A 25,774-nucleotide genomic window follows, 5' to 3' on the forward strand; every position below is an offset into this window, starting at 1 on the left:
ACACAATAATTAAATAAATATATCTATCAGTAAATAAATAACTCAGCGAATACATAAAATGAAACAAAAATGAGATGAAGAAAGGGAAACAAAGGGTGGAACGCCTTGTCTGTTCATGAAGAGAAGCCATGCAGGACGCGACATCATATTATAGTTTTTTACGACGGCGGACTGTAACCATATTCACTCTAAGGACGGTCCACCGGCCGCAGCGTTAGTTAATAAATTATCAGTTGTATCTGTTAAACATATATATATATATATATATATATATATATATATATATATATATATATATATATATATGTACTCATCAGCCGAGGAAGGGAGGCCCCCTCCCGAAACTGTTGGGAAATAAACATAACACTGTTGACAACGCCACGCCTCCGTTGTATTATACCCTATATATATATATATATATATATATATATATATATATATATACATATATATATATATATATACATAGATAGATAGATAGAGATAGCTGTGACGAAGAGAGGCACCGGCGACCACAGCCGCGCATGCGTATAAGGTAAAGACCAGCAGGAATAGAACAGCCAGCCCCTACAAGGCTGCTGTCTCTGTGTTCCTAAACTATATATATATATATATATATATATATATATATATATATATATATATAATATATATATATATATATATATATATATATATATATATGTATGTATATATATATAATGTAGGACTTTAACTTCTCCTGCAGACTTGCAACATACAGTGTCACCAAACTTCGTCTGTCCTACACCCGAAGTCTAGGTAAGGGCGCAAAGACAATATTAATAGCGCTTACGTGTACATCATACGAGCTATCAAAGTACGTGCGTGCGCATATTACTTTCATTACGCCATACTCGAGCGCAGAAGCGAGAGCTGCAAAAAGGAGGATTATAGCGTTTCAATGGAAACATCTCAATGCACTTGCTAAGAAAAGCGTCCTCGAGGAAGTTTGAAGGAGAGCTACAAACACAAAAAACGAAAAATAGAAGCTCAAAATATCACGTGCTTTAGCAACACGGAACTGCATGCAGCTTAAGAAAGACTATTCTTTTTTTCTGCACGTGGGGTGAAAGTTATTCGCTCTTACTACAGATAGTTTTTTGCGAACTCCAGTACAAGAAAATTGGAGATAACGTTGGTTGTAAAGCGGACCTAATAAAGGGAAGAGTGAGATATGCCTACATTTTTTTATGGTCGCAGAATACGTTAAGTAAATAATAGGCAGATGAAAAAATATGATTACACTTGCAGCATTTAACACACGTGTGGCAATTTCGCCCCATGTGTTATATCGTCAGCCAAGATATCGTTCTGTTAAACCAGAGCTGCACGTTTCATAATATATTCAACCAGTACTTATTCCGAAGGATCATTTCTGTGGTTGGCGAGCCGGTTCGAGCTAGCTTACGTAAGTCAGACCCCAGAATTCTTCGTAACATGACTATGAATACTGCAAAATGTCACATGAGCAGAATATATATAACGTGATGATGATGGCGTCCTTGTGAGTGTCCGTAGAATGCCGATGCGAGCTCTTTAATGCCGTTCTCTGATGCTCTTGCAGTACACCTTGTTATTACATGTCGTATCGAGATACTGAAGCAAGTCAATTTAATCCAATGTGATATCGTCAATACATAGAAAAAGATTGTCGAGCGAGTTCATATTCTATTATAAATTACGCGCTAAAAATATGGAACCAGCGAACACATTGGCGTATAGTGAACAGATAGTTCATTGTAAAAAGAAAGAAATAACATATGGAGTAGCTCGGGTTGTGAAGTGTTACAAAATGATACAGCCCACAATGAGACAGTTTATTCAGGCGGCATTCCACTTTCACTTTCCGCCTTTTCCAGTTGCTACCGAAGTGCGCGCTATGCGGTTATCGGGTTGAAGAAAGCATCTGTGATTTCGCGCAATGTCTTGCACTAACAGCGGGCGAGCACCCTAGCATCGTGGACCTCAGAGCTGTTCATATTACATTGTGTTTTTCAGTGCACTTTCAGTTTCCAGTAAGCAATCGTGTTGCGACCTTCACCTGTGTTGCGACCTTCACCTGTGCTTTACGTTATATAGTCCTTTATAGGGCATTATAAGTACACAGAAGACAAAATCTGGCCATGGTTTCGAAATATTTCATGCCGTTTTATATTTAAGGTCATTGACAAGCTTCTTCATAAAAACAACAAACAGGTTTTTTTTATTTCTTCGTTTGCGTTAGATTCTCTGCTAGAAATGTTCCCGTATGTTACTACAATAAAATCGTCTTTCGCGAACAGTGAAGATTTCTGACACTTACAGGGATGTCGGCGTCACAAGCTCTCACGCTTGGCATCACCCTATTCTTTATCGGCATATTATGCGAATGAACAGCTCGAAGTCATTACATGTCGCATTTAGCGCATTTGTTTAGAAATGATTGCCTATTGGTTGATCAACAGCGCTGTCACGCCACTATCTTTCATGACTTGAGCTAATTAGGTCAAATATCTAAGGAACCAAGTGCTACATCTGATTACAGAACACCAACAAAACAAAACACCTCCCGACAAACCACTATCCTTCCATGAAGAAAATATATCGGTCGATGTATTACTTTATAGCAGGCTTCTGCTGATGCTCACATATAGAGACCACGCGCATCGCAATTGTAAAGCCATAAGTAATCTATGTGGCTCCATCTTCCGCTATAAAATCGATATATCATAATTGTGTTTCGATTACCAATAACAACGGATGTCACGTGGTATCATGCGTTGAGAAGTATAAACTAAGCTTGATAAAATCTGGTGTTCTCTAAGAGGCAAAGTGAAAAGCAGACTGAAGAAAAATAATACAGGCCCACACACTCTGGTGAAATCCGCGAATTAATTCATTATTATCACTTTGTTATCTTGGTGACTCAGACGGAGAATAGTTTCTTATCTGTTCATAGCGAATATTCATACCACATGACATGACCATATCATAGACCAAGTTCAGACACCAGAATCAATTACCTTGACTGGGTGTACTCTCGAACAATATAAAATATAGTGTCCAATGATTGGCCAATCAGCTGCCATTCTCAATATCCAGAAAAGTTATTCAGAAACGCTTTTTCCTTCCAGCGCGTAGGCCATGAATAGAGCCGCTGTACTATTCGTCCTCACTGCCATCGCCCCACTATGTTTCGTAATGGAAACAGGTGGGTGGACCGAGCAGGACCCGTCAAGTGATCCGAAGTATATGGAGCTCGCCCACTTTGCGATTTCTCAACACACAAATGACCAGAGTAATTACAACACAGTCTTGGTGTTGCTGAAAGTAAGGACTCAGGTGAGCAAAATTATTTGAAAACGTGGCACATGGTCGGCAGTGTTTTAATGTAATAAAATTAAGAGACTTATTGCTTTAGTTTATGCTGCTTAAAAGACAATTCCTGCTGTAGCTGAGTGATGTGACTTTAGCTGCTATAATAATACTATCGTTGGATAAGTTTGTTAACTATGGGATGTTCTGGGTGTTTCGGTGTACCTTCATGGTCTTGGAATTTCTTTGTTAGAAAGCAGGTCACTGACTAATGTCAAGAAACAAAATAAATTCTCGCTTTTCGTACGCATCCCTTGTTCATATTGGCTTGTGAACATGTGATCCGTACGAAACCCGAAACGTAATTTTGTTTTTTGACATTGGTCGGTGACCTGCTTTTTAACAATGCCTTTACCTGACCAGACGGAATTCCGTCGAACTCTCGACTACCTTGACATTTCTTAATTATGCGTAGTTACATTCTGAAGATCCTACATTTAAAATTTGCATAATTGTGCCACAGCCTATTCTAGGATCTGCAACAGCTCTCGTGCGCACTCGGTTACCAAATTTGAAGCTTTAGCTTCGTAATGGAGAAATGCCACGAACCATGTAAAGATGAGCTGTATCTATGCAATGTACAATCAGCTTCTTCGAACTGGCAACCGTCTCCATGACGCAGCTTTCCAGCGAAAGCGTTTATGCTATAACAATAAGAGCCGATTTCGGTGGCGTAGTTGTCCGCAGCCGCCTGCTTCTGTTGGACCTATCACGCACAACGAAAAAAAAAAGAAAAACCAATGGTCGTGCAGGACTTTAACCGAGCCCATCTGCGTGGCAGTCGAATATTCTAGAGCAGAGCTACGGCGATTGTTTTTATTTATCACCTTGCTTTTCTGCTAAACATATAATACAAATTACACTGGCAATAAAACCAGCCAGTACACAATGTACATTTCGTGAATGGGTAGCCAGCATCGTGCTGTTTTCGTCAGATTAAAATTCGCGCAAAGTCCACAGGGGCTCTATTCCTGAGAGTCACGCGGGTGGTTTCGATGCCCCTTGATGACTTTCGAAAAAACAACGATTTCTCTCTCTAAAATAAACTCGTGCAGGCCTTGACTCTTTTTTAAAGTGGCAACCTACCATTCTCGAAATTCACATAGAGTGGAGACCCGGAAGCGTAATTGTAGCAAAACTTATCCCGTCTTCATTATCTACATATTAAAGCTGTACGCCATACTGATCCAGTGGGAATTCTTCCTTGATTGCTTCGTATAACAAGTCCCAAAAGAAAACTCCATCCGAGTAATGTAAAAAAAGCATTATATATATTTTTGGCAGCTTGCAAGTTAAACAATGCGTACCTCACGGCAAAAATAATTCCTTTCGCCCCAAAAAAGCTTCATCTGGCAATGTTCTCGCATGAAGATTAAAAAAGAATGTTTTTGTTCCCGGCTGAAGATGCGTTTTTTTAACTCTCGTTAAGACATCCCTACCTCGGCCTCCACTGTTCAGTGGCCTGTGCAATGGCACGGGGAAGATAATGCCACATAGAGCAGATTTAAGTTGTTTTCGCTTCACATTGGAAAGCTACACTCTTCAAAACCATACGAAAACTCACAGGGTCCATTATGCATGCACTTAAGAAGACCCGAAGGCGAAAGCCATATTCTGCTTCTCGGGCGATATATTGATCCTACCTTGCCACTCTTCGAAAGCTTTACGTACCTAGCGTGGATTTGCATTGCCTCCAGGATTGGAGGCCCCTCACCTGGTTTTCCAGTGCCTCCGTGACCTGCCCATGTTTGACCAGTGTACGGTGTCATGTGTGAGAGTTACGTGTGACATCACGTCACGTCAAGGGACTTCACGCCAAATTTGTGATGTCATGATGACGTTACAAAATTTGGCGATCTGAGACGTAATGGCATTACCACATGATTTTTTTGCATCGCACGTTCCAGGCGCCGTGGGAGGCCGACGTCCACTGCCAAATATCGTGGTTTGATGAGGCATTTAAGACTTTCCCCTAAATAAAGTCTCTTACACAATACACTGTTTATAAAAACCATCGATTCCTCACGCGAGCTCTTCGGTTGACTCTAGCCACTCGGGCAGCCGTCTATCCAATCGCGACTGACATACGGTGCGCAGGAACAAATGATTGACATCTCTAAGGAAACAAAAACCTGTCAACCAGCTGCCGTAAGAAAGAGGTGACCCGTCGAAACAATTGGCACGGCTGCACCGTTCCCCTTCAGAACTCAAATTCTTAAGATTACATGAAACCGTATGCCAATTAGCAATGGGGGCGTAGGGTTTTACGTTCTATGAATGTTGCACAATGACATAACGTTAATCTTGTTCTCAGTTCTCCGTCCAAGGTCTGCCCGATCTTGAACAAAGTAAAACCGCCTCCTTGCGCCAAGAAAAAAAAATGCACCATATCCACGAAGTGAATGATGTTAGAAAAGCTTGCTCGGAGATAATCGGGCAAACCGTGAATGCTCCGTACAGTTCCTCTACTGTCATATAAAGACGTGCCACGTTGCTATAGTAGCGATTGTGGTCAGGTTGTTGTCTAACCACCAGCAGTCGCAGACCTTGCAGGTGTGGCCGAACGTGTGGTCGCGCGTCGGCGCCACCAACTTCAGGTAGCGACCACTTTCGGCGCTTGGCCGCTGCATCCCGCGCCCGTACCTCTTCGGTGTTCTCTTGCAGCCGCTTCCGCGCTGCTTCGGCTTCGCGGGCTTGTATCTCGGGGTCAGCTTGACGCTGACGTCTCTCCGCGGCCCCGCGAGCTCTCACCTGAGGTTCTTGGCGGCGAGCCCGCTTTGCTGCTGCCTTGCGAGCCCTCCGGTCCGCCGCCTTATCATATTCGTTTATGTTATTATTATCGAAGCGCACTGACTGGCGACTGTCGAAAGAGAGAGGAAGCGCGCAGTTGTGGCCCTCTAGCGGTCTCCTATCAAACTAGAGCACGCGCCGGAGTGGAACCAGCACCGCATGCTCTATGTGGTTTTGCCTGCGTCATTATCACCATCATGGCGCTCGAAGAACAAGAGGAAGAAGACTTCTCTTTCGCGCGAGCGTACGCTGAGATTGTTATAGTTCACCTCTGTTACGCCAGGCTAGCGGGAGGAATGAGAACTAGCGGCTACTACGGCGATGGACAAGCCCCGAGCATAAGAAGAAAGCTTCTCAAACAGTGCAATAAAGATGCCGTCTATGAAGTTGCAAGAAGTTTTCTATAAGACAAATTGGGCGCTGCCAGAATGTCAGGGTGCCAGAGCGCAATGTACAGTAAACAAAAATGCGGACGGGCATATGGCAGAAAACTGCAAACGTTGTAACAGCCGTCGAATCCTTAATCGGACCAAATTTGTGGCCCTGCCCGGGGATAAATAGGAGAGGGAGATCCTCGAAGCATTTTGCATTGGGCTTCAACAAGACACGTGCGTTATCTGCGCGTAAGTGGCACTTTACGAAAAAGAGATTTCGTTGATGTTGCGTTAGAGGCTTATGATATGATGGTAAGACCATTTTTTTTTCATGTATAAATACTCACGTTGCTTCAAATAAAATTCACTTGATGGTTTCCTCCTGTGGTCTGTTGTGTTTCCTTGTGGTCCTCGCCATTTTTGCGTAGCGTTATGACTAAATTTCCTAAAATAGATTCTTACTACTCCTGGTAACGCGGCATGGAATAATTGAGGTGGCTGACGTAAGTGTCGTTCACTGTTGTAACGGAAGAAGGCAAATGGACCAATGGTTTGTTTTCTTGTTAGACTCAAGCTGATGAAAGCAAGTAACATTGAAGCCAAAGAAACTATCGGTGACATTATTTATAATATTTTTCACTGTAATGTAGTTTTGATGATATAAATACAAATTAATTTCTGTGTACAAAAAAAATATATAACTTACTGCCGTCAAAGACGAAACCTACAATGGTCGGATGACGCTTCCGATGCTCTACAAGTTCAGCTACGGCGGCGGTTGCCATCCCGCCCAATAGGCCTGACTGGCTGCCCAGGCGGCGCTGCGAAAATGGTGCTAAAAAGCGCCCCCTACGATAAGTTTTTTGGTTTCGAGTAGTCAGACTGGCGGCCGCATGCAGCACTAAGCTCAGATGCGCAATGGAGCCGCCGCTGTCGGTTGTGCTGCGCTTTGGATCTCGGCCAGTTTCTGGCGTGGCTGAGTTCTTGAGGCCAAGCAGTCTGCGTAAACGCAAGAAGCTCGTCAACGTCAAGTATGTTTACGACGTGCAGGAGATTGAAGGAACCATTTCGGCGCGCTGCAACTCGCAAGTGCAGCGAATCTCATACGACGTTGAACTCGAGTTAAGTTTTACGAGGCATGCTCGCGCGATTAACGACAGTGCATAAACGAAAAGATTGCTGTTAAGAAAGCCGAAATGATTTGCATTACACGACGAAACGGAATCAAAGGTCCAGAGACGAAGGCTAGCCGTCGGCGGCCCGAATGAGCGCATTCGCGCCGTGTGCCGTTTTCTGCCGCATTCAGTCGCAAACACACTTTTTCCCCCATGCACGGTCGTAATTTTCAACATTTGCTTCTAGGGAATTCGTCAAATTCTGTCAGCGTGCGGTGGCGGTCGAGAAGCGACGGCGCGCAATGTTTACAGCCGGCTGTAAGCTGCCGGAAAAATCGTAGGCACATACGCAGGGTGACTCATGGCATCGTTTTTCTCGTTTCCCACGAAATGCCGGCTGCATATCCTCGTGATCGCCGTCGGCAGCCACGGCGTGCCGTCTGGACTGCACACAGGGAATATATATATACATATATAAACGCGTGCACGCGCGTACGAAAAGTAATCAGCACGTAGCATTGCAAACCACGTTTTGCTCGCGTACTCACTTCACGCGTCGGACGGCACGTATCCAGCGGTTCCGTCGCTCCACTTCGTACGGCTTTCAGGGGAACCAGTAAAACCGCACATTAAGGATCCTTACCCCCACTTTCGAGGCAATTAACCACGCAACAATAACGGCGGCGACCGCGCGCTGCTCAGAGCCGTCACCCGGACCACCTGCATTCGGCACGGTTTGTTGAAGCAGGGATCGCTCGTCAAACATGTCAGACTCTGAAGGCATAGCGGACAAGTTCCTGCGTACGTTTTAAGCACTTTTTGAGCCTGAAAACTAGGCGCAAAATTAAGTAAAACGCTCAAAGCAACTGAGAACTGCGTAACTTGCCGGTCGGCGTCCATTTTTGACTACCCAAGCAACTTCGGCGCACGCCACCAGGCTCCGCCACAGTACTCAAAACTCCAGCGCGTCAGCCCTATATATTAGGTATTTAAGTGCATATAAACCTCAGAGTGTGTAGCATAGCGGAGGCAGGCTAGCTGCCGTCATGAAAGGACGGAGACGTTGTTGATTCCGTGTCAGGCAAGAACAACCCAAAAAACGTTTATTGCACGCATATATATAAGCAAAGTGGAAAGAGAAAGGATGTGATAGAAAACAAGGAAAAGAAACTTGGCGCATGCGCAATGACAGCGCGCACATAACGTGGCGGTTTGACACCGCATTTACAACATTTCTTCCTTCTTAAAAACAATGAACTGGCTTGCGTGTTCTTGTGGAGCGCCGCAGCGGTTGTGCGGTTCCTTGATCCGTCGTAGGTGCCAGCGGTGTTGGGACTGCAGCGGGCTCAGGCTGGTCGGTGACCGGGAGCGTTTCTTGGGGTGACGCTTCCACAGCTTCATCGGGCTGCGCGGGTGGAGGTAGGTCGCATGGCCTTATGCTCGGTGTATTGTCTTTGCTGATAGCACCTGGATGGGTCCACAGTGGTTCGTCTTGCGAAAATCCCCTACGAGTACGCACTTGATCTATGTGACGCCGCACGATTGCTTGAGGAGTCTCCACTGTGACCATCCGTCCTTCCGATGTAGCTGTTACCCGTCCTGGCATCCATTTACCATTGGACCCGTAGTTGCGGACATGCACATCACAGTTCGTTGGCGGTAACAAATCGTCGCTTTCCTTCTTAGAATTGGGCGCAACCGCCGCAGGGAAGCACGTGTCCAGGCGTGACCGTATCTGGTACCCCAGCAGCATTTCCGATGGAGATCGTCCGGCTTTCTGTGGGGTCCTTCTGTAATTGAGCAGCAAACGCATAAGGTTATGATCGAGCTTCCCGCCTTTCATCTTCCGAAGACCGTCCTTGATTGTCCTGACTGCCCTCTCGGCCGCTCCATTTGACTGCGGATGAAAAGGGGCGGTTCTGAGATGCGTAATGTTGTTTCTGTCAACAAACATTGCAAACTCGTGACTGGTGAACTGCGTTCCATTATCCGACACTAATGTTCTTGGTACACCGAAACGGCTAAATATGTCACGCAGACAGTTAATCGTGGTTGCCGAAGTAGCCTGGTTCAATGGCACCGCTTCCATCCATTTTGTGTGAGAATCCACTACTACGAGGATCATTTTACCTTCTATCGGCCCTGCAAAGTCGACGTGAACACGCGACCATCTCTCTTGCGTTTGCGGCCGGCGGGGCCGCTGGAGGCATAGGCAAATTGTCAATGCAATTAGTGCATTGCGCTGCTGTTAACTATGTCGCGGTCTATTACTGGCCACCAAAACAACGATCGAGCCACTGTTTTCATTGCCGAGGAACCTTCATGAGTCTCATGCAGTAGTTGTAACAAACGCTTCCGCGCTGCGGCAGGTATGACGACACGATGTCCCCAGTAGACAAGTTCGTGTGCCACACATAGCTCCAACTGGCGATCCACAAAAGGCACTAAGGCAGGGTCAAGACGTACTGCACCTTTCGGCCAACCGTTCAACACGTTTTGTTTTACACGGGACAAGATCGAGTCATTGGCTGTCAGCTCCTTCAGCTCGCGCGTTGTGACTATCCCTTCATCCAGGCATTTCAAAGAAAATACATACTCTTCGGGTTCAGGTTCCGTGACGGCATCTTGGCACCGCAGCGGCAGTCTGCTCAGAGCATCCGCATTCAGTAGCTGCCTTCCTGGGGCATATTCAAGCTTGTAACGGTAACCTCCAAGGTAGAGGGCCCACCGTTGGATGCGAGCTGCGGCCATTGCAGACGTCTGGCGGTCGGGTCTCAGCAGTCCCAGAAGAGGCTGGTGGCCGGTAACCAGGACGGACTCTCGACCTAGGAGATAATCCCGGAATTTAGTAACTCCAAAAACAAGTGCCAGTGCTTCTCGTTCTAACTGAGAATAATTTCTTTCGGCTTTTGTCAGGGGTTCTTGACCGGAATCCGACTGGCCTGTTAGTGCCTCCAATTGTGTGAAAAAGCACGGCGCCTATCCCACGAGCGGATGCGTCGCATTCCAACTTCAGTTGTCTTGATGGGTCAAAATGCACCAGTACCTCGGCATCTTTAAGACTGCTTTGCCTTGCGAAATGCAGATTCCTGGGATGACTTCCACTGCCACCGCGCGTTTTTTTGCAACAACTGGTACAATGGAAACAACGTATGTGACATATTCGGCAAAAACTTTGAATAAAATGTTATCCCAAGAAACGAACGCAGGTCGTTTAGGTTTTCGGGACTAGGTGCATTTACGATAGCATCTACATTCTTCTCAGTTGGGTGAAGGCCGGCTTGATCAATCCGATGCCCAAGATAAGTGACCGAGGGCTGGCTAAATTTACACTTATCGTACCTGAGCTTCACGCCATGTTCTCTGAACCGTTCTAACACACTTTGTAATCGTGCTCCGCCATCGCCAACCGTTTCAGAGAACAGAACGTCATCTAAGTAAGCTTGAACGCCAGGTAGGCCAGACAGTATTGTATCTATTTTTCTTTGAAATATTGCTGGAGCGGAAGAAATTCCGAAAGGAAGCCTATTGTAACAAAACAGGCCTTTATGAGTATTTATAAAGCAGAGCTTCCGGGAATTCTCGTCCAGAGCCACCTGGTTATATGCGTCCCGCAAATCGAGCGTACTGAACAACTGGCCACCTGCTAATGACGCAAAGATATCTTGAATTACTGGAAGCGGGTACTGTTCCGTGGCACAAGCGGGATTGAGAGTAGGTTTAAAGTATCCGCATATTCTAATCGAGGAGTCTTTCTTCAGAACGGGCACAATGGGCGTCGCCCAGTTAGAATGCTTGACTGGGGATAGTATACCTAACAACACTAACCTGTCAAGTTCTTGCGATACTTTGTCACGTAAGGCATATGGAATAGGTCTCGCCTTACAGAATTTGGGGACCGCGTCGTCCTTCAGCAGGAGGTTGGCTGGTGGTCCTTTGATCAAGCCCAAAGTTTCCGAAAAAACGTCCTCGTAGGTGTGGCGTAGGGCGTTGACGCTGTGGTGCTTCGCTGGAATAGCCGTCGCCTCGTCTTTGTGTGCGACTCTCACTACCGGAGCGCCCGCTTGTTCCAGGAGAATTAGCAGGTCTCGGCCGCACAAGCTTGGTCCGCGGCAGTCTAGAACCACAAGGGAACAGTCAACAGCAGTATCGCGGTATCTCACACAAAGTTGCAGTTCACCCATCACCGGCAACCTTCCACTGTAGCATGATAACTTTACGTGCGAAGGCTTCAACTTTAGCCAGCATTTGCGATGCTTTTCAAAAAGCTGCCGTGATATGACGCAAACCGGTGAACCTGTATCGACTTCCATGGATAAGTTCACGCCTCCCCAACTGAACGTTCGTCTTATTGGCGGCTCAAGAGCATTCTTTCGCGCTGACGCTAACGTCCAAATTTGAGCACTACCACTGCTGTCCTCTTCTGAAGAAGCCTCTTCTACCGCCAGAGCTTTCGCGTGAGGTACTCGCCGAGGGGCGGCAACATCTTTGCTAATGCGGCTGCGACACATTTTAGCGAGGTGACCCCTCAGACTGCAAGCGTAACATCGTGCATTCTTCCATCTGCAGCTGTTGCCATCATGTCTAGAACTGCCACACCTTCCACACTCCAATCGATCTGAGCGCTCCATGCTTGATCGCGATGGCAGTTTGCGACGCGCTTACACTTTAAGAACAGGCGGTACGTCTACAGACATTGACCTGGCGTCTTTTTCGGCAGTTTCCGCGGCCATTGCTATCGACTCTGCTTCCTCCAGAGTTAAATCTTTCTTTGCCAGAAGTTGCTTTTGCACAGCACCCGAACGCACACCACAGACAATTCGGTCTCTAAGTAGCCTGTTCAGAGAATCTCCGAAATTACAATTGTCTGCAATGCGTCTGACCGCGACGACGAAATCCTGAATGGATTCTCCCTCCTGCTGACAGCGGTTGAAAAACTGGAAGCTTTCAGCAATTTCGTTGCGCCTTGGGTCGTAGTGGTCATTTAGCACCTTGACTACTTCATCATAACTTAAGGCATTGGGCTTTGCAGGTGCTATTCTCCCCACCAGGATTTGGACCGTCGAGGTGCTAAGTGCAGCTACTAGAAGTGCCCTCTTCTTAGCGGAATCCGAAATAGCATTTGCTTCAAAATACGCCTCCACTTTTATGAGGTAAGGTTTCCACTTATCTGTGGCGTCGTCGAAGTTGGGAAGCATGTAGGAGGCCATCGTTGTCAGCGGTACGGTTGTCACGGAATGCTTAATTTCGGGTTCCTGCTTGACTGCGTGGGTGTCTCCTTTGCTCGTCGCCACTGTAGCATAGCGGAGGCGGCTAGCTGTCGTCATGAAAGGACGGAGACGTTGTTGATTCCGTGTCAGGCGAGAACAACCCAAAAAACGTTTATTGCACGCATATATATAAGGAAAGTGGAAAGGGAAAGGATGTGATAGAAAACAAGGCAAAGAAACTTGGCGCATGCGCAATGACAGCGCGCACATAACGTGGCGGTTTGACACCGCATTTACAACAGAGTGTTAACCGCCGCAGCTCATAGCCTTTACGGCGAGTGTGGAGAGCTCTTTTTGTGTCCTCTGGCATCACGTAATCTTTTTCCGAGCTTGCAGCTGACCAATAAACCCCTCGCATATTACAAGAAGGCGTCAGGTTTGGCGGAACGAAATCTTCGCTATGAGTGAACAAAACACGGGGAATGGATGTTGGAATCGTTTCCTTTGACACACCCTAATGAAACTAACAGGCAGTGAAGCCAAGTAAAGTGTACGGGAGATAAGTAATAGTCTTTTTAGGCGAAATGTGGTAAGTATGATATAAAGTATATGTAGATCTATCAAACTGGGGGAGAAAACTAGACTCTTGAAGGTTCAGTTTCTTTAATCCATTTTAATTTCTTCAGATTGATATCTTAATTACAACACTATATTTAAAAACGTCTAGAAATAATCTCCCCTATACCATTCACGGTTTTATTGTTTTTTGCATTTTATTAAGTATAATGTCGTAACTGTTGCTTGCTATTCGGAGGTCGCCTTTGCTAAGGATGTTTTCGGCTTTATGATCTGACGCAATTTTTTTGTCATGCTAGAATTCTTCGTAAGAAAACTCCCAGTCGAAGAATCCAACTGCAGGAGATATTAGCAAAGGCATCCATCCGTAGGTGAAATAGCAATTACCAAGGACAATTGTTGCGAAATGAGCGACATAATTGCAGCTGAAGCGCGTGCGAAATCAACTTACTGGAGAAACATTTATTTATTTAATTACCTATTGCACCGTCAGGGCCCGGGGGCATTACAGAGGGAAGTGACGATACTTAAAAATACAATGATCGCATTGAATACCAGCATTTTTGAATTGTTCGCAACAGGTTGTCAACGGACTGAACTACGAATTGGTGTTCGAAATTGCCCCGTCCAACTGTCCCGTCGCCGATGGTGGGTACTCTAGAGAGTCATGCACTCCTACAGATAACAAGGTAAGCAACTAGCGGCGTTATCACGAACTTCGCTTAAAATATTCATTGTGTCAGAACTTCGACATTCGGCGAAATAATTAGGCTAGATCCTCTTTCTGATCTTTTTTTACTTGATATGCAGTCCCGAAGAAATTATTACTTGGAAAAAACGCATAATACAATAATTTATTTGCAATAAAACTTACATTTGTAACTACTCTGCTTAAAAGTATCGAACGGACCGGTAATAATTTCTGTACCCGTCACGGTGTTCTAGTGGTTATGGCGCTCGACTGCTGACCCGAAGGTCGCGGGACTGAATCCCGGCCGCTGCGGCTGCATTTTCGATGGAGGCGAAGCAGCTTATGGCGGAGTTCAATCCGGTGGTGCGTGGCGTGACCACCCTTACTGCGCATGCGCAAACCCTCTACACACACCTTCTATCCACTATCCCCTCCCCCTCTCGCGCACCTCATTCTCTCCTGCGACGAGTAGGCAGCAGCGACGCCTCCGGCGTCTTGACGTGGCACGAGCGGCCGATGGCCGCCTCTGCTTCTGTGGTTCCAGACGCGGGGCGCTCGTGCACTCCTTCCCTCGCTGAAGAATCCCACGATGACACCAATGGCATGGACTGCTTAGAGGCAGACGCACATGACCTTGCGACTTTGTGGTAGTCGAATACCTCGGACGCCGGCAGTTCCACGCAGCGGGAGCTGGATGGAGACTGGAAGACAGTGCTGATTCTACGCCAGAGGAAGGCACAGGCTCGAGAACAGGCTCCCTTTAGCGGGAGATGGTGTATTTTTTTTATTGGTTTCTGTACTGTGGTGTTAATTGAAAAAAACCAGCAAACTTCTCACTCGCTGGTTGGCCTCACTTGTATTCTAAGAAATACGATGGCCCGCCAGAGTCATGCAAATTTCAAGTGCTTAGGGTATGCACCAATAGAAAATAATTATTCAGAGATTGAATTAGCGTATACGAGCACCAACGTTGCAATAGATTTTCTTTACAGCAAGTTTTTAAGCCAACCAACGGCTCTTCGGCCATTTCTATCTATCTATCTATCTATCTATCTATCTATCTATCTATCTATCTATCTATCTATCTATCTATCTATCTATCTATCTATCTATCTATCTATCTATCTATCTATCTATCTATCTATCTATCTATCTATCTAGCCACCTGCGTCTGGATGCTCTCGTGGTAACCTCTCTAGTCAAGCGTCACTTTTCTGATTTCGCGGGCTTTTTTACCAACCGAAAAAATGATGCATGCAAATAGTACGTCGTTTAAAATAGCACAGTTAGATGTCGTTTGAACATGCCTGCATATATGCCCGACTGTCATTATGAAAGTCATCTAAGTACTTGTCGAGTTACTGATTCACAAATTATTTTAGCCTCATTAACGAAATAATTAGTAGTGGTTACTCCAGTCCACTGGAAACGGTATGTACAAGGTGTGCCTCACGCTACGCCCTTCCGCTTTTTTTTAATTGTGCTGCGTGATAGGTGCGACACCCTGTATAATCGGCGCATGTCGACGAGTTGACCAGTTTTTTAAAGCATTGATACAGGTAAATTTCCACCAGATTCCAGGCTTGCCAGGTCTAAAAGACCATGTTTTATTTATTTATTTTAACATACTGTTAACCCACATTTGTGGGTCATTACAGGGGGGGGGATACATAAAATAACAATTGATATATAAAGAACACTAAAAAATATAGGCAATTAAACATTCAAACACTCAATATTATAGCGAACTAAACTATCCGAAAAGTAGCCAGCATGAGCCAAGAGCCGTAAAAGTAGCAAAAAGTAGCGATGCTTCTGCGAAAACAAGTGCGACGTTTTCTTAAAAACGGCTAAATGTAACAGGCTATTAGCGAGAATGTAAATAAGTGCAGTATTTAAAGACCTTAAAAACAGTAGTGCCTGTTTAGGCATAAGGTGCTGATATTGCCAAAATTACCGTGCGTCGCATTAGCATACCAAGTGGGGTGGGGGCAGGTTCAACCCCTTTCGCTACCGCAAAGAAAAAAAAGAGTGGCCGCTTCCCTGGTATGGAGCGGCGAAATGTCTTCTACTTTTACAAAAACGACACTCTTCAAGCATCTTCGGTGACTTCCTAAAGTACAAGTAGCAGCCTTTTGGCGACGACAAAAATTGATACGGCTTAGTACACCGGAGATCACGACTGCCGGTGTATAAGCATAAACTGTAGTGTTCACCTTCACGATATTTTCTTCTAGTATGTCCAAGTTCGCGCAGTTCGCGTTCCTTAGTCGCAGTCTGAACTACCCGCCACGGTGGTCTAGTGGTTATGGTACTCGACTGCTCACCCGAAGGCCGAGGGATTGAATCCCGGCCGTGGCGGCCACGTTTCGATGGAGGCGGAATGCTTGAGACCTGTTCACTTAGATTTAGGTGCACATTAACGAACACCAGATGGTCAAAATTTCCGGAGCCATCCATTACAGCGTCCCTGATAATCATATCCTCGTTTCGAGACGTAACACCCCCACAAATATTAATATGCACTTAATCCAAAAAATTCTACCATTTCCCGCTAAAGGGGACCATGAGGCGATTCGAAGCCGGAGCACTTGCGCGATCGCGTTCCATTGGCGTTCGTTGGGCATGCTACCGACCTCGCGTCGTGGAACGCGAAGAAAAACGCTACGCGCGTCTTGTCTTCCCTCTAGCCTGGCCGCTAATTCTCACAGGGCGAGCGGGGAACGCGGTCGACAGGCGCGTGAGAGGGGGGCAGCGTAGGAGAGGAGAGATGGTGAGAGGAGAGAGGAGGGAAGCCGCTGATCATTTTGCACGAATTATAAGCTGCACGCAGCACGATGCTAATCATTACACATCTACCACATATACAGTGCACTTTTTGTATTCGTATTTGATTTGTGTACAGTGCAATCTGCAAAAGCCAGGTAATGAAGAAAAAAAGTGTTATGACCTAGTATTTACGACACTCACCTCTGGAACGTTGGTGCCTGGATTCAAAGTCGACCACCAGAGTGCACAGTTATTTCATTATATTTCATTTATTTCATTTTATTCATTTATTCTTTACGGCGGGGATCGTCCACCGTTTCAGAGGGGCGCAGGGCGGAATGTCTTCTTGATGAATCGATATGGAAGCGAGAAGAAGAGAGAGATAATAAGACGAGAGAAAGGCAGGGAGGTTAACCAGAATTGTAGCATCCGGTTTGCTACCCAACACTAAGGGGAGGGGGAAAGGGAAAGAAAGATGGAAAGGAAAGCGGAGAGAAGAGCAAATCGATATGGAAATTATTACGCATGTAAAAGTTAATTTTCTACTAGAAATAGAGAGCATAAGGATAAAAGAAAGGCATGGAGGTTAACCAGGGCTGAGCCCGGCAGGCTACCATACACTGGGGAAGAGGGGAGGGGGAAGAAAAGTTAGGGAGGATGAGAGAAAAGTCACTGTTGGCGTCTTGTAACAAGTTCCGTGCTTGACATCACGTACGGTGAGTCAGTCCCGTTGCGGAAATTAAAGCAGCGCATTCCTTGCTTTATACAACTTTAACGGTGAACGTGCGCAGTCCACGTAACCAAAATCTTGTCGACGGTGAAGCCATGGTGGGGCTAATAGTGTTCCCAAGCAATGGACTTCTAAAAGATGGTGTGAAACGGAGTGATGGTGTCCAATAGTTGCAACATGTTTCGAACTATCGGTGTCTGCATCTTGCTCAACAGTACACGAATAGCACTCACTAGAGCACTGACCGTGCCGACAACTTGTCTATTTTTGCTAAATTAGCAGCAAGAGTTGGATGCAAAATCATTGTCAGAGCGTGTTGGCACCAAATTTATTAAGCTGGCATGTGACACTGGACAGGTGATTGAATTCAGTAATCCTGTATCTCGTCAATTTTGGCATTAGAGCGATCTCACTAGACTATTTGCGCCTGGGCAAGTTTCCCTAGGTGGCGTGTCGCCATCTTAGTGGAAATACTTTTAGCCTACCTGGTGCGACTCCTTGCTGCAGTTATGAGTGTAGGAAAAAGGAAGCGGTGGACCGAACAAACAAGTAAACCCGTCGTCACGTCATTAGGTGATCAGCTTATGTCGCGTCGCATTGTTGGTAGCCATATTTGCTAGATGAATAATAATAGAAAAATTGCACATCATTTCCCCCTACGAGCAACCATGGTGGAACGCGAAAGCATCGCGGGGTGTGTGCATCGAGTTTCTGTTTCTCTTATGTGACTTATGAGACGGTGGTTGTCGAGGCGTTTGAATTACCACTTGCCGACGGTGACGTTTACGTTCGGCTTCCCAAGCCTTCCTCTGCTCCGCGGTGGTGGCGCTGCCGCTACAACTAGCGCCGAGCTTGTTCATGGCGTTTCGCACACCGTTGCACAGAGAGAGAATGACGGAATCACAGCGAACGCGCGCTTTCGCAGCCTCGCAGCTCCGAGATTCGCTTGCCGACGTTGCCGTTTACGTTCAGCTTCGCGAGCGTCCATAGCACCGTTGCGAAGGAGAGTGCAACGGGAGCGAGAGCGCGCCGCATTATATACGAGAGCACAGCTGTGGTCGACAGACAGAAACGGGAGAGGAAATAAAACGCCAGGCCTGCGCTGAAATCGCAGCACAGTCACAGCGAAAGCTGGAAGAGCGGCGCTTCTAGAGCCCGTTGTAAGCTCTCTTGGGGCTACAATACAAGTACACTAGAAAGGTACCCACTACTCCATAAATCACAATTTTTGTGAAATTGGGAAGCACCTACTAAGCCATTATTCGTCAATCTGCGGAGAAGCGAGGCACCAGCTACACGTCTGTAAGGCATTATGTGAAATTTGTTGACGCGACGACTGATGACGATGAAGAATTATGGCTCTGCCCTTTGTAATGGGTTGGAAGCTTTAAACGGCCCTCCAGTTATGTAATTTGCATTGGGTGACGCCCGGTCGCTATTTCCCTGTCCCGTCATGCTGCATAACATACGTTGACGTGGGAGAGAGACGGGGCGGGGGTGCGAAGATCTTTACTGAGACCCCTGGGAAATGGATCATGCGCTTATGGGCTTCCTTGGCTACCAATACAAGTGCACTTGCGGTGAACCCACTACGCTATAAATCATTGTAATTTTACTGAGACCCCGAGGAAATCGATCATGCGCTTATGGGCTTCCTTGGCAACCATTACGAGTGCACTTGCGAGTAACCCACTACGCTATAAATCATTGTAATTTTTGAGAAGTAGGGCAGCAGGAACTGCGCAATTTTTCGTCATTCTATGGAGTGCCGTGGTACCTGCAAAACGCATGCAAGGCATTATGCGCTCTTTGTTAATGCTGTGCCTGATGACGATGAAGAATTATGGCAGAGCCCTTTGTAATGGGTTGGCAGCATTCAACAACCTACTCGTTGCGCAATTCGCATTGTGTGACGCCTGGTTACAGAATTCGCGTTGTGCGACGCTTAGTGCTTATTTTACTCTTCTACCACGCTCTATTGCATATGCTAATCTGGTTCCTTCCTGACATGAAGCGTGTATAAGACCTTTCTGCAAAGCAGCTTCAAGCACCGGCATTGCTCAGAGGTTGAATACTGGGCTCCCACGCAGAGGGCCCAGTTTCGAACCTCGTTCCATCCTGGAATTTTTTAGACGCGAAGTATCTTACGCGGTGTTCAACCGGTGGTGGTGGTGGTGGTGTGCGGCGTGACCACCCTTACTGCGCATGCGCATACCCTCTCCACTCGACCTCTCCCCTCCTCCTCCGCTTCCCCTCCCCCTCACCCCTTTCCCTCTCCCCTCCCCCTTTCCACTCTTCCTCTGATACGCGGGCTAGACATGCCGAAATTCTCTCCTGTGCAACGCCGCGATGAGCACCGGCGCATGCGCGTTCTCTCCCCCTCTCTCTCCTCTCCTATGCTGCCCCCTCTCGCACGCCTGCCGACTGCGTTCCCCGCTCGCCCTGTGAGAATTAACGGCCAGGCTAGAGGGAAGACAAGACGCGCGTAGCGTTCCTCTTCGCGTTCCACGACGCGAAGTCGGTACCACGCCCAAAGAACGCCAACGGAACGCGATTGTGCAAGTGCTCCGGCTTCGCATCGCCCCATGGTCCCCTTTAGCGGGAAATGTTGTAATTTTTTCTTATTTAGTTTTTTTCCTATTTCGAGCGATACTGGTTACGGACACCGGCGGCGGCGGCGGACAACTACGGCGCCAGAAACGGCCGGTGAAATGATCTCATAACAGCTTTCGCTGTAAAACGAAGCGGAGGCAGCGCTCACGCCACCTCTTCCCAGCTCCTCGCGCTCACGCGAGTAGAGGGGGAGAGTTCGCGCATGAGGCGTATGGGTGCGGACTCCGCAGAACGGACACGGCCCCAAGCATAAGATGCTTTCGCATCTAAAACGAGAAAGCTCCTTCCCGTCTTCATGCTGCCACAATCTCTTTGAGCAAATATTGATCCACAAGCAGCTCAAACTCAGGTATGCGGAAAGGAAAAGAACCAATCTGCACACAACTGCTCACTACTTACAAAGTCCACTTATGAACGGGAAGAAAAGAAACCGTACTTGCTCGTTTTTTCAATACCAAAACCAGTTTTCACACGAATTCATCTCGAAACGAGGCGGGTCAGGAACTGAATGGTTCGCTTCGACCTTTACAATCTGTTGTCAGAAGGTGAAGCAGTACCTTATAGTGCTGTTGCTTTTGGAACTTCGAGTTGCTTTCAAAGATTTGTGAAGCAACGCTGATGGTGGTTTTGGGATTGGCTTTGCTACGAGAAAATTGGTTGCATTCATTACTCGCTGCTATCCTCAGTGGGTCTATAGCGCTCCGGTATTGCAGCGGGATGTGTATCATTATGAGCTACCAACGCACATGAGATGCTGATTGTTCTTAATGTTGTCGCTTTACCAATAGCTCATAGCACTGCCACGCATTGAATGAAACTGGTAAATACAGCTTGCGCGGTTCCCTGAAGTGCTGGTACAGATGAGATTTCATCGTGCACTGGTGTGAGCTGTGTATCGCTGCTGGCAGCATTAGTACCAGAATCGACTTTATTGTTCTCGTAGCGCGTCAAATCTTATCGGAAGATCATAAGATATTCGCGAATGTTCCGCATCATTCCAGCGAATCCTGCTCAAGGCAGTGGTTACGCATAGCAAAAGAAGCGCGTGGGCAGTATTTCGTAACAATGCCTGCGTAACACTTGTCCTGCGTACAAGGCCACATTTCTCTTTTTTTTGCCCACGGTGTCCGACCTTCACACTACAACCTTTCTCGTTACAGGCCGCCGCAGTCTGCACTGCGATAGTCTACGAGCGCCCATGGGACGACTACAGGAAACTCCGATCCATCGAATGCGAGTAGTAAATCACATTGGCTCACATGGACCGTAGGTCGTTGGTCAAGATCCATGAGTATTGTGCTTTACCTATATGCAAAAATACCTGAATTGAAGGGGGTGTTGTTCTGTTTTATGAGAATTTATTTCATTAAAGCTTTGTGAACGGAATTCTATCTTTACATTTCACATGTACCCTCACTGCATTCGTGTGCAACCAGATTGATTCTTTCACCTGAGAGGCATCTCCGCCTGTACACTTGCTTCTCAGGTACGTGTACAAGACAGGGAGCTTTAGTTCGGTTTCGTGGTAACATTATATTTAACTATCCACAGTAACTTTAGGCGCAACAAAACGACACAAGAAAGAGGACAAGTATGCAGTGCGGTGTTCTGTCCTCTTTCTTGTGTGTAGCTTGTTGCGCGAAAAGCAACCTTGATTAGAGATAGATAGATAGATAGATAGATAGATAGATAGATAGATAGATAGATAGATAGATAGATAGATAGATAGATAGATAGATAGATAGATAGATAGATAGATAGACGGACGGACGGACGGACGGACGGACGGACGAACAGACAGACAGACAGACAGACAGACAGACAGACAGACAGACAGACAGATAGATAGATAGATAGATAGATAGATAGATAGATAGATAGATAGATAGATAGATAGATAGATAGATAGATAGATAGATAGATAGATAGATAGATAGATCCTCTGGCTTGCCAAGATATTATTTGCATTTAAAACTGTTTCTCGTAACCGCGAGTCTGTGTGCAACGGCACTGCTGTCAGCGTTTCAAGCGCTCCTGTTGGTTTTCAGTACACCTGAATCAGCAAAATAAATCTGTGTTCTACCGGTAATATTGATTCCGATATCAAACTGCCCACTCAAGGTAACTAGTGTTCATTTATACTGCATTGACGAGGTTAGCCATGAAGCCGAAGAAACCTTCAGGACGAAGGCAACTGGCATAGGCACGTTTTCTACGAAACCGCTATTCCTCGGTAATATCTTGCGTTCCACGCCAAACAATACGACACAATGCTGAAATGCGTAAAGGTGAATTCCGCTTCAAAAGGACCAATTACTGCTCTCTGATTTCCTGCTGTGACTTGCTTTAGAGCAGCCTTATTTAGTTTCAGCACAAACAGTAACAGAAATTCAGGAAGAGTGGTGCACGTGCAGCAGTAAGCCATTTTTTGTAAACAGGTTTCCTGGCAAAAATAATGTTGGTTGCTACTTCGAAGAACGCTCCCAAATTGTGAAACTGCTTACCGGAGTATGATGATCACAGTAGTGGCAGGTTACGGTACAAAACATTTCTGCAGCCCTTGCATGAAATCTGGCCTGGTAGAATGGGCGAAGATGGAAGAGGTAGAGAAAGAAGTGGGCGGTTATGAAAGGCCACGGCCATGAAAATATGAGTATCCATACCACTGCAAGCCCAGTCGCTGTACCTTTCTACCCTTTAGAAAGGTCGGCGGCTGTACCGCGGCAATGTGTACCGAAACCAGCGCACCCAGTATAGAGGCAGACGCTTTGTCCACTTTACCGTCACTGAGACTTGAAATTCAATTTGATAATAAGCATTCATCGAGAAGCATCATCGTAGCGTGATCGCGTAAGTAATGAAGATAAAGAGGATGCTAATTGCCTAACTGGTATCAAGAATCAGGTCTTAAAAAACGGCTCATTTCAATGGCAGCAGCGTTTTCTAGCGTTTGTCTAAATTACGTACGAATGCGCGAACATATAATTATTTTAACACCTTGATACAGATAGCTCGTTATCAAAAAGTGAGCACAGTTTTTTGTGCGTGTCTGTGTGTGTGTGAAATGATGAAGGAAATTTTTACAGTGGGCTAGTTGGTTAAACATGATGAACGTACATTCTGCACCTATCAATAATGTATCGTCATTAACAGCCGTGTTACCGGAGCGTTTGGAAAGCCTTCCAACCGATAGTCTATTGATTCAGTGGTCAAGCACGAGCTGCAAAACGGGCGGTTTCGAAGGCCACCGAGCCAATATTCCATGGAGTCAACGGTGCACCCCAAAACTCCGTCGAATCTTCGGTGGCCATTGAGCGACAGATGCGGAACCAGTGAGAACGCGACCTCTTGTTCACGGTCTGCTCGTACAATGTAGCCATGGCCCCAGTGGTCAAAGAACTCGCAAATATTCCTAAATTACAGCACGCATTTTATGCTGATGATATGACTCTGCGGGTGTGCCATGGCTCCATTGGGGAGGCACAGGATATCCTACAAACCGCTATCAATGTCATCGAGCGGCATATTAACACAATGGGTCTCCACTGTTCGCCAGAAAAGTCGGAGTTACAATTAAACCCCACGCGCGCGACCCAAGCATTGACCTGTTCGTACATGGTCAACCTGTGCCTAGAGTACATAAAATCAGGATCTTGGGTCTACACATCCAATCAAACTTAGATGCAAACTTCACCTTAAACCTTCTGGATAAGCAGGTAAAGCAAAGTTCAGGATTGATTCGCCGCATTGCGTCGCGCAATCACGGTCTATCTGAGAAGGACACAATGCGAATTGTTGAAGCTTTGGTGGTAAGTCGCCTCGCTTATCATCTTCCTTATCACCACCTCACTCAAAAGCAAACAGAACAGGCGAACAGTCTAATCAGGCGTGCGGTTAAGACCGCACTGAGGCTACCGATGCGCACTAGCAAACTCACCTCCTACAGACTGGTCTGTGTAATACAGTTCAGGAAATTATAGAGGCACAGAGGAGCAACGTACTTTTGCGCCTCTCTCGAACACCCACAGGGCGCAACCTGCTCCGAACCCTGAGGTTAGAGCCAAGCGGCACGATGCGTAACGAAGAAGCATGGTCCCCTGTTCCGATAAAGGTCGCGGTACACATGCAATTCAAACCACTGTCACGAAACATGAATCCCCAACGCTACCCGGGTCGACGCAACGCACGCGCTGATTATTACATACGGTGGTACAGAAATCGTGATGACGTCTTTTATGTCGACGCTGCGGTAGGCCCGCTTGAAGGAACGGCCACAGCTGCTGCGATGACGGAGGACGGACGCATTAACATCTCCGCGTCAATTAAAACGGCTCGCCCCGACGTGGCTGAGGGAGTCGCACTAGCCCTAGCAGTGGCGCATGCGGCCGCAGATTCTACCATTACAGAAATCTGTACCGATTCCCAAAGCGCATATCGATACTTCCGTCAAGGCATAGCATCAAACACGGTTTCACGCATTTTGCGAAACATTCCTTCGCTTCCCCATCCGGTGAATATCACGTGGTTGCCTGGGCATGAGTGTATCCCCGGGAATGAGCGCGTTAATACGCATGTCCGAGGTCTTTCCATCCGGACCCTGGAGGACCACTCAACCAAACCCGTGACAAAACCAGAAGAGGGAATCTGCACCTACCATCAGATTACGTCCTATTACAGGAACGGCAGACGAGATTTACCTGCCCCTCACTATTCCCTTACCCCTAATCAGAGCTCGGTCTGGCGCCAGCTCCAGACGAAAACATTTATTTTCCCCTATCTGGCACATCTATTTTACCCAGGTCTCCATCACCCACACTGCACCACCTGTGGGGCTCCCCGGGCTGATCTTTTCCGCTGTTTGTGGAGCTGCCCAAAGCCCCTGATGGTAGACCCTATTCCCAATCCTTCCTTTTCATCGTGCGAGGCCGCTCTTCGGGCCAGTGGCTCGGACGACCAGCTGAGGCTGGTGAACCGGGCCTGCCTAGAGATGTCGGCCAGGGGGCTCCCGGACGTCTAGGAGCCCAACCACACTAACTTTGATTATTTTAAATAAAGTTGTATCCATCCATCCATCCTACCCGCAATTAGAGAAAAAAAACCCAATGAGCGTGTTTTAAAAGCAGTAGATGGGAGTATTATGAATTATTTTTTAAAGTATTTTTCCCAGTTGAAATGTGGAACTGCACACACTCGTGACAACAGCGACTTGCTTGCTCGACCTAGTGAAAGAACTAGTGTCTCCGTCGCTCTCCGTTTCAGCGAACGTTCTTGCTGTTTTAAGAGCGAAGCTGTTTGAGCCAGAGGTTAGGCCGTTCGGTGTGTGCAGAAAACCTCGCCGAGCGATGACGTCGCCATGCGTCACCTAGCAACGTGTTGGAGGATGGAAAGTAGCAGGAGAAGTGAAGAGAAGTGGAGGAGGAACAGAAGAAACAACGAAACGAAATAAAATTTCTTGGCGATGTGGGATTCGAACCAGGGTAACCACAGTCCGAAGGCTAGCGCCGTAACCACTCGGCGATCCAGGCACACTA

General features: G+C 46.7%; 1 protein-coding gene across 1 annotated transcript; it reads left to right on the forward strand.

Annotated features, from left to right (window-relative positions):
* Positions 1-3,201: 3,201 nt before the first annotated feature.
* LOC119374890 (salivary cystatin-L2-like) lies at positions 3,202-25,260 on the forward strand. The gene is made up of 4 exons (XM_037645094.1): positions 3,202-3,342; positions 14,022-14,129; positions 21,404-21,476; positions 25,043-25,260. The coding sequence occupies exons 1-4, from the start codon at positions 3,202-3,204 to the stop codon at positions 25,258-25,260; spliced, it is 540 nt and encodes a 179-aa protein (XP_037501022.1).
* The last annotated feature ends 514 nt before the right edge of the window (positions 25,261-25,774 follow it).

Source organism: Rhipicephalus sanguineus, chromosome 11 (assembly GCF_013339695.2).
Source record: "Rhipicephalus sanguineus isolate Rsan-2018 chromosome 11, BIME_Rsan_1.4, whole genome shotgun sequence".
In the NCBI taxonomy this organism is placed as follows: domain Eukaryota; kingdom Metazoa; phylum Arthropoda; class Arachnida; order Ixodida; family Ixodidae; genus Rhipicephalus; species Rhipicephalus sanguineus.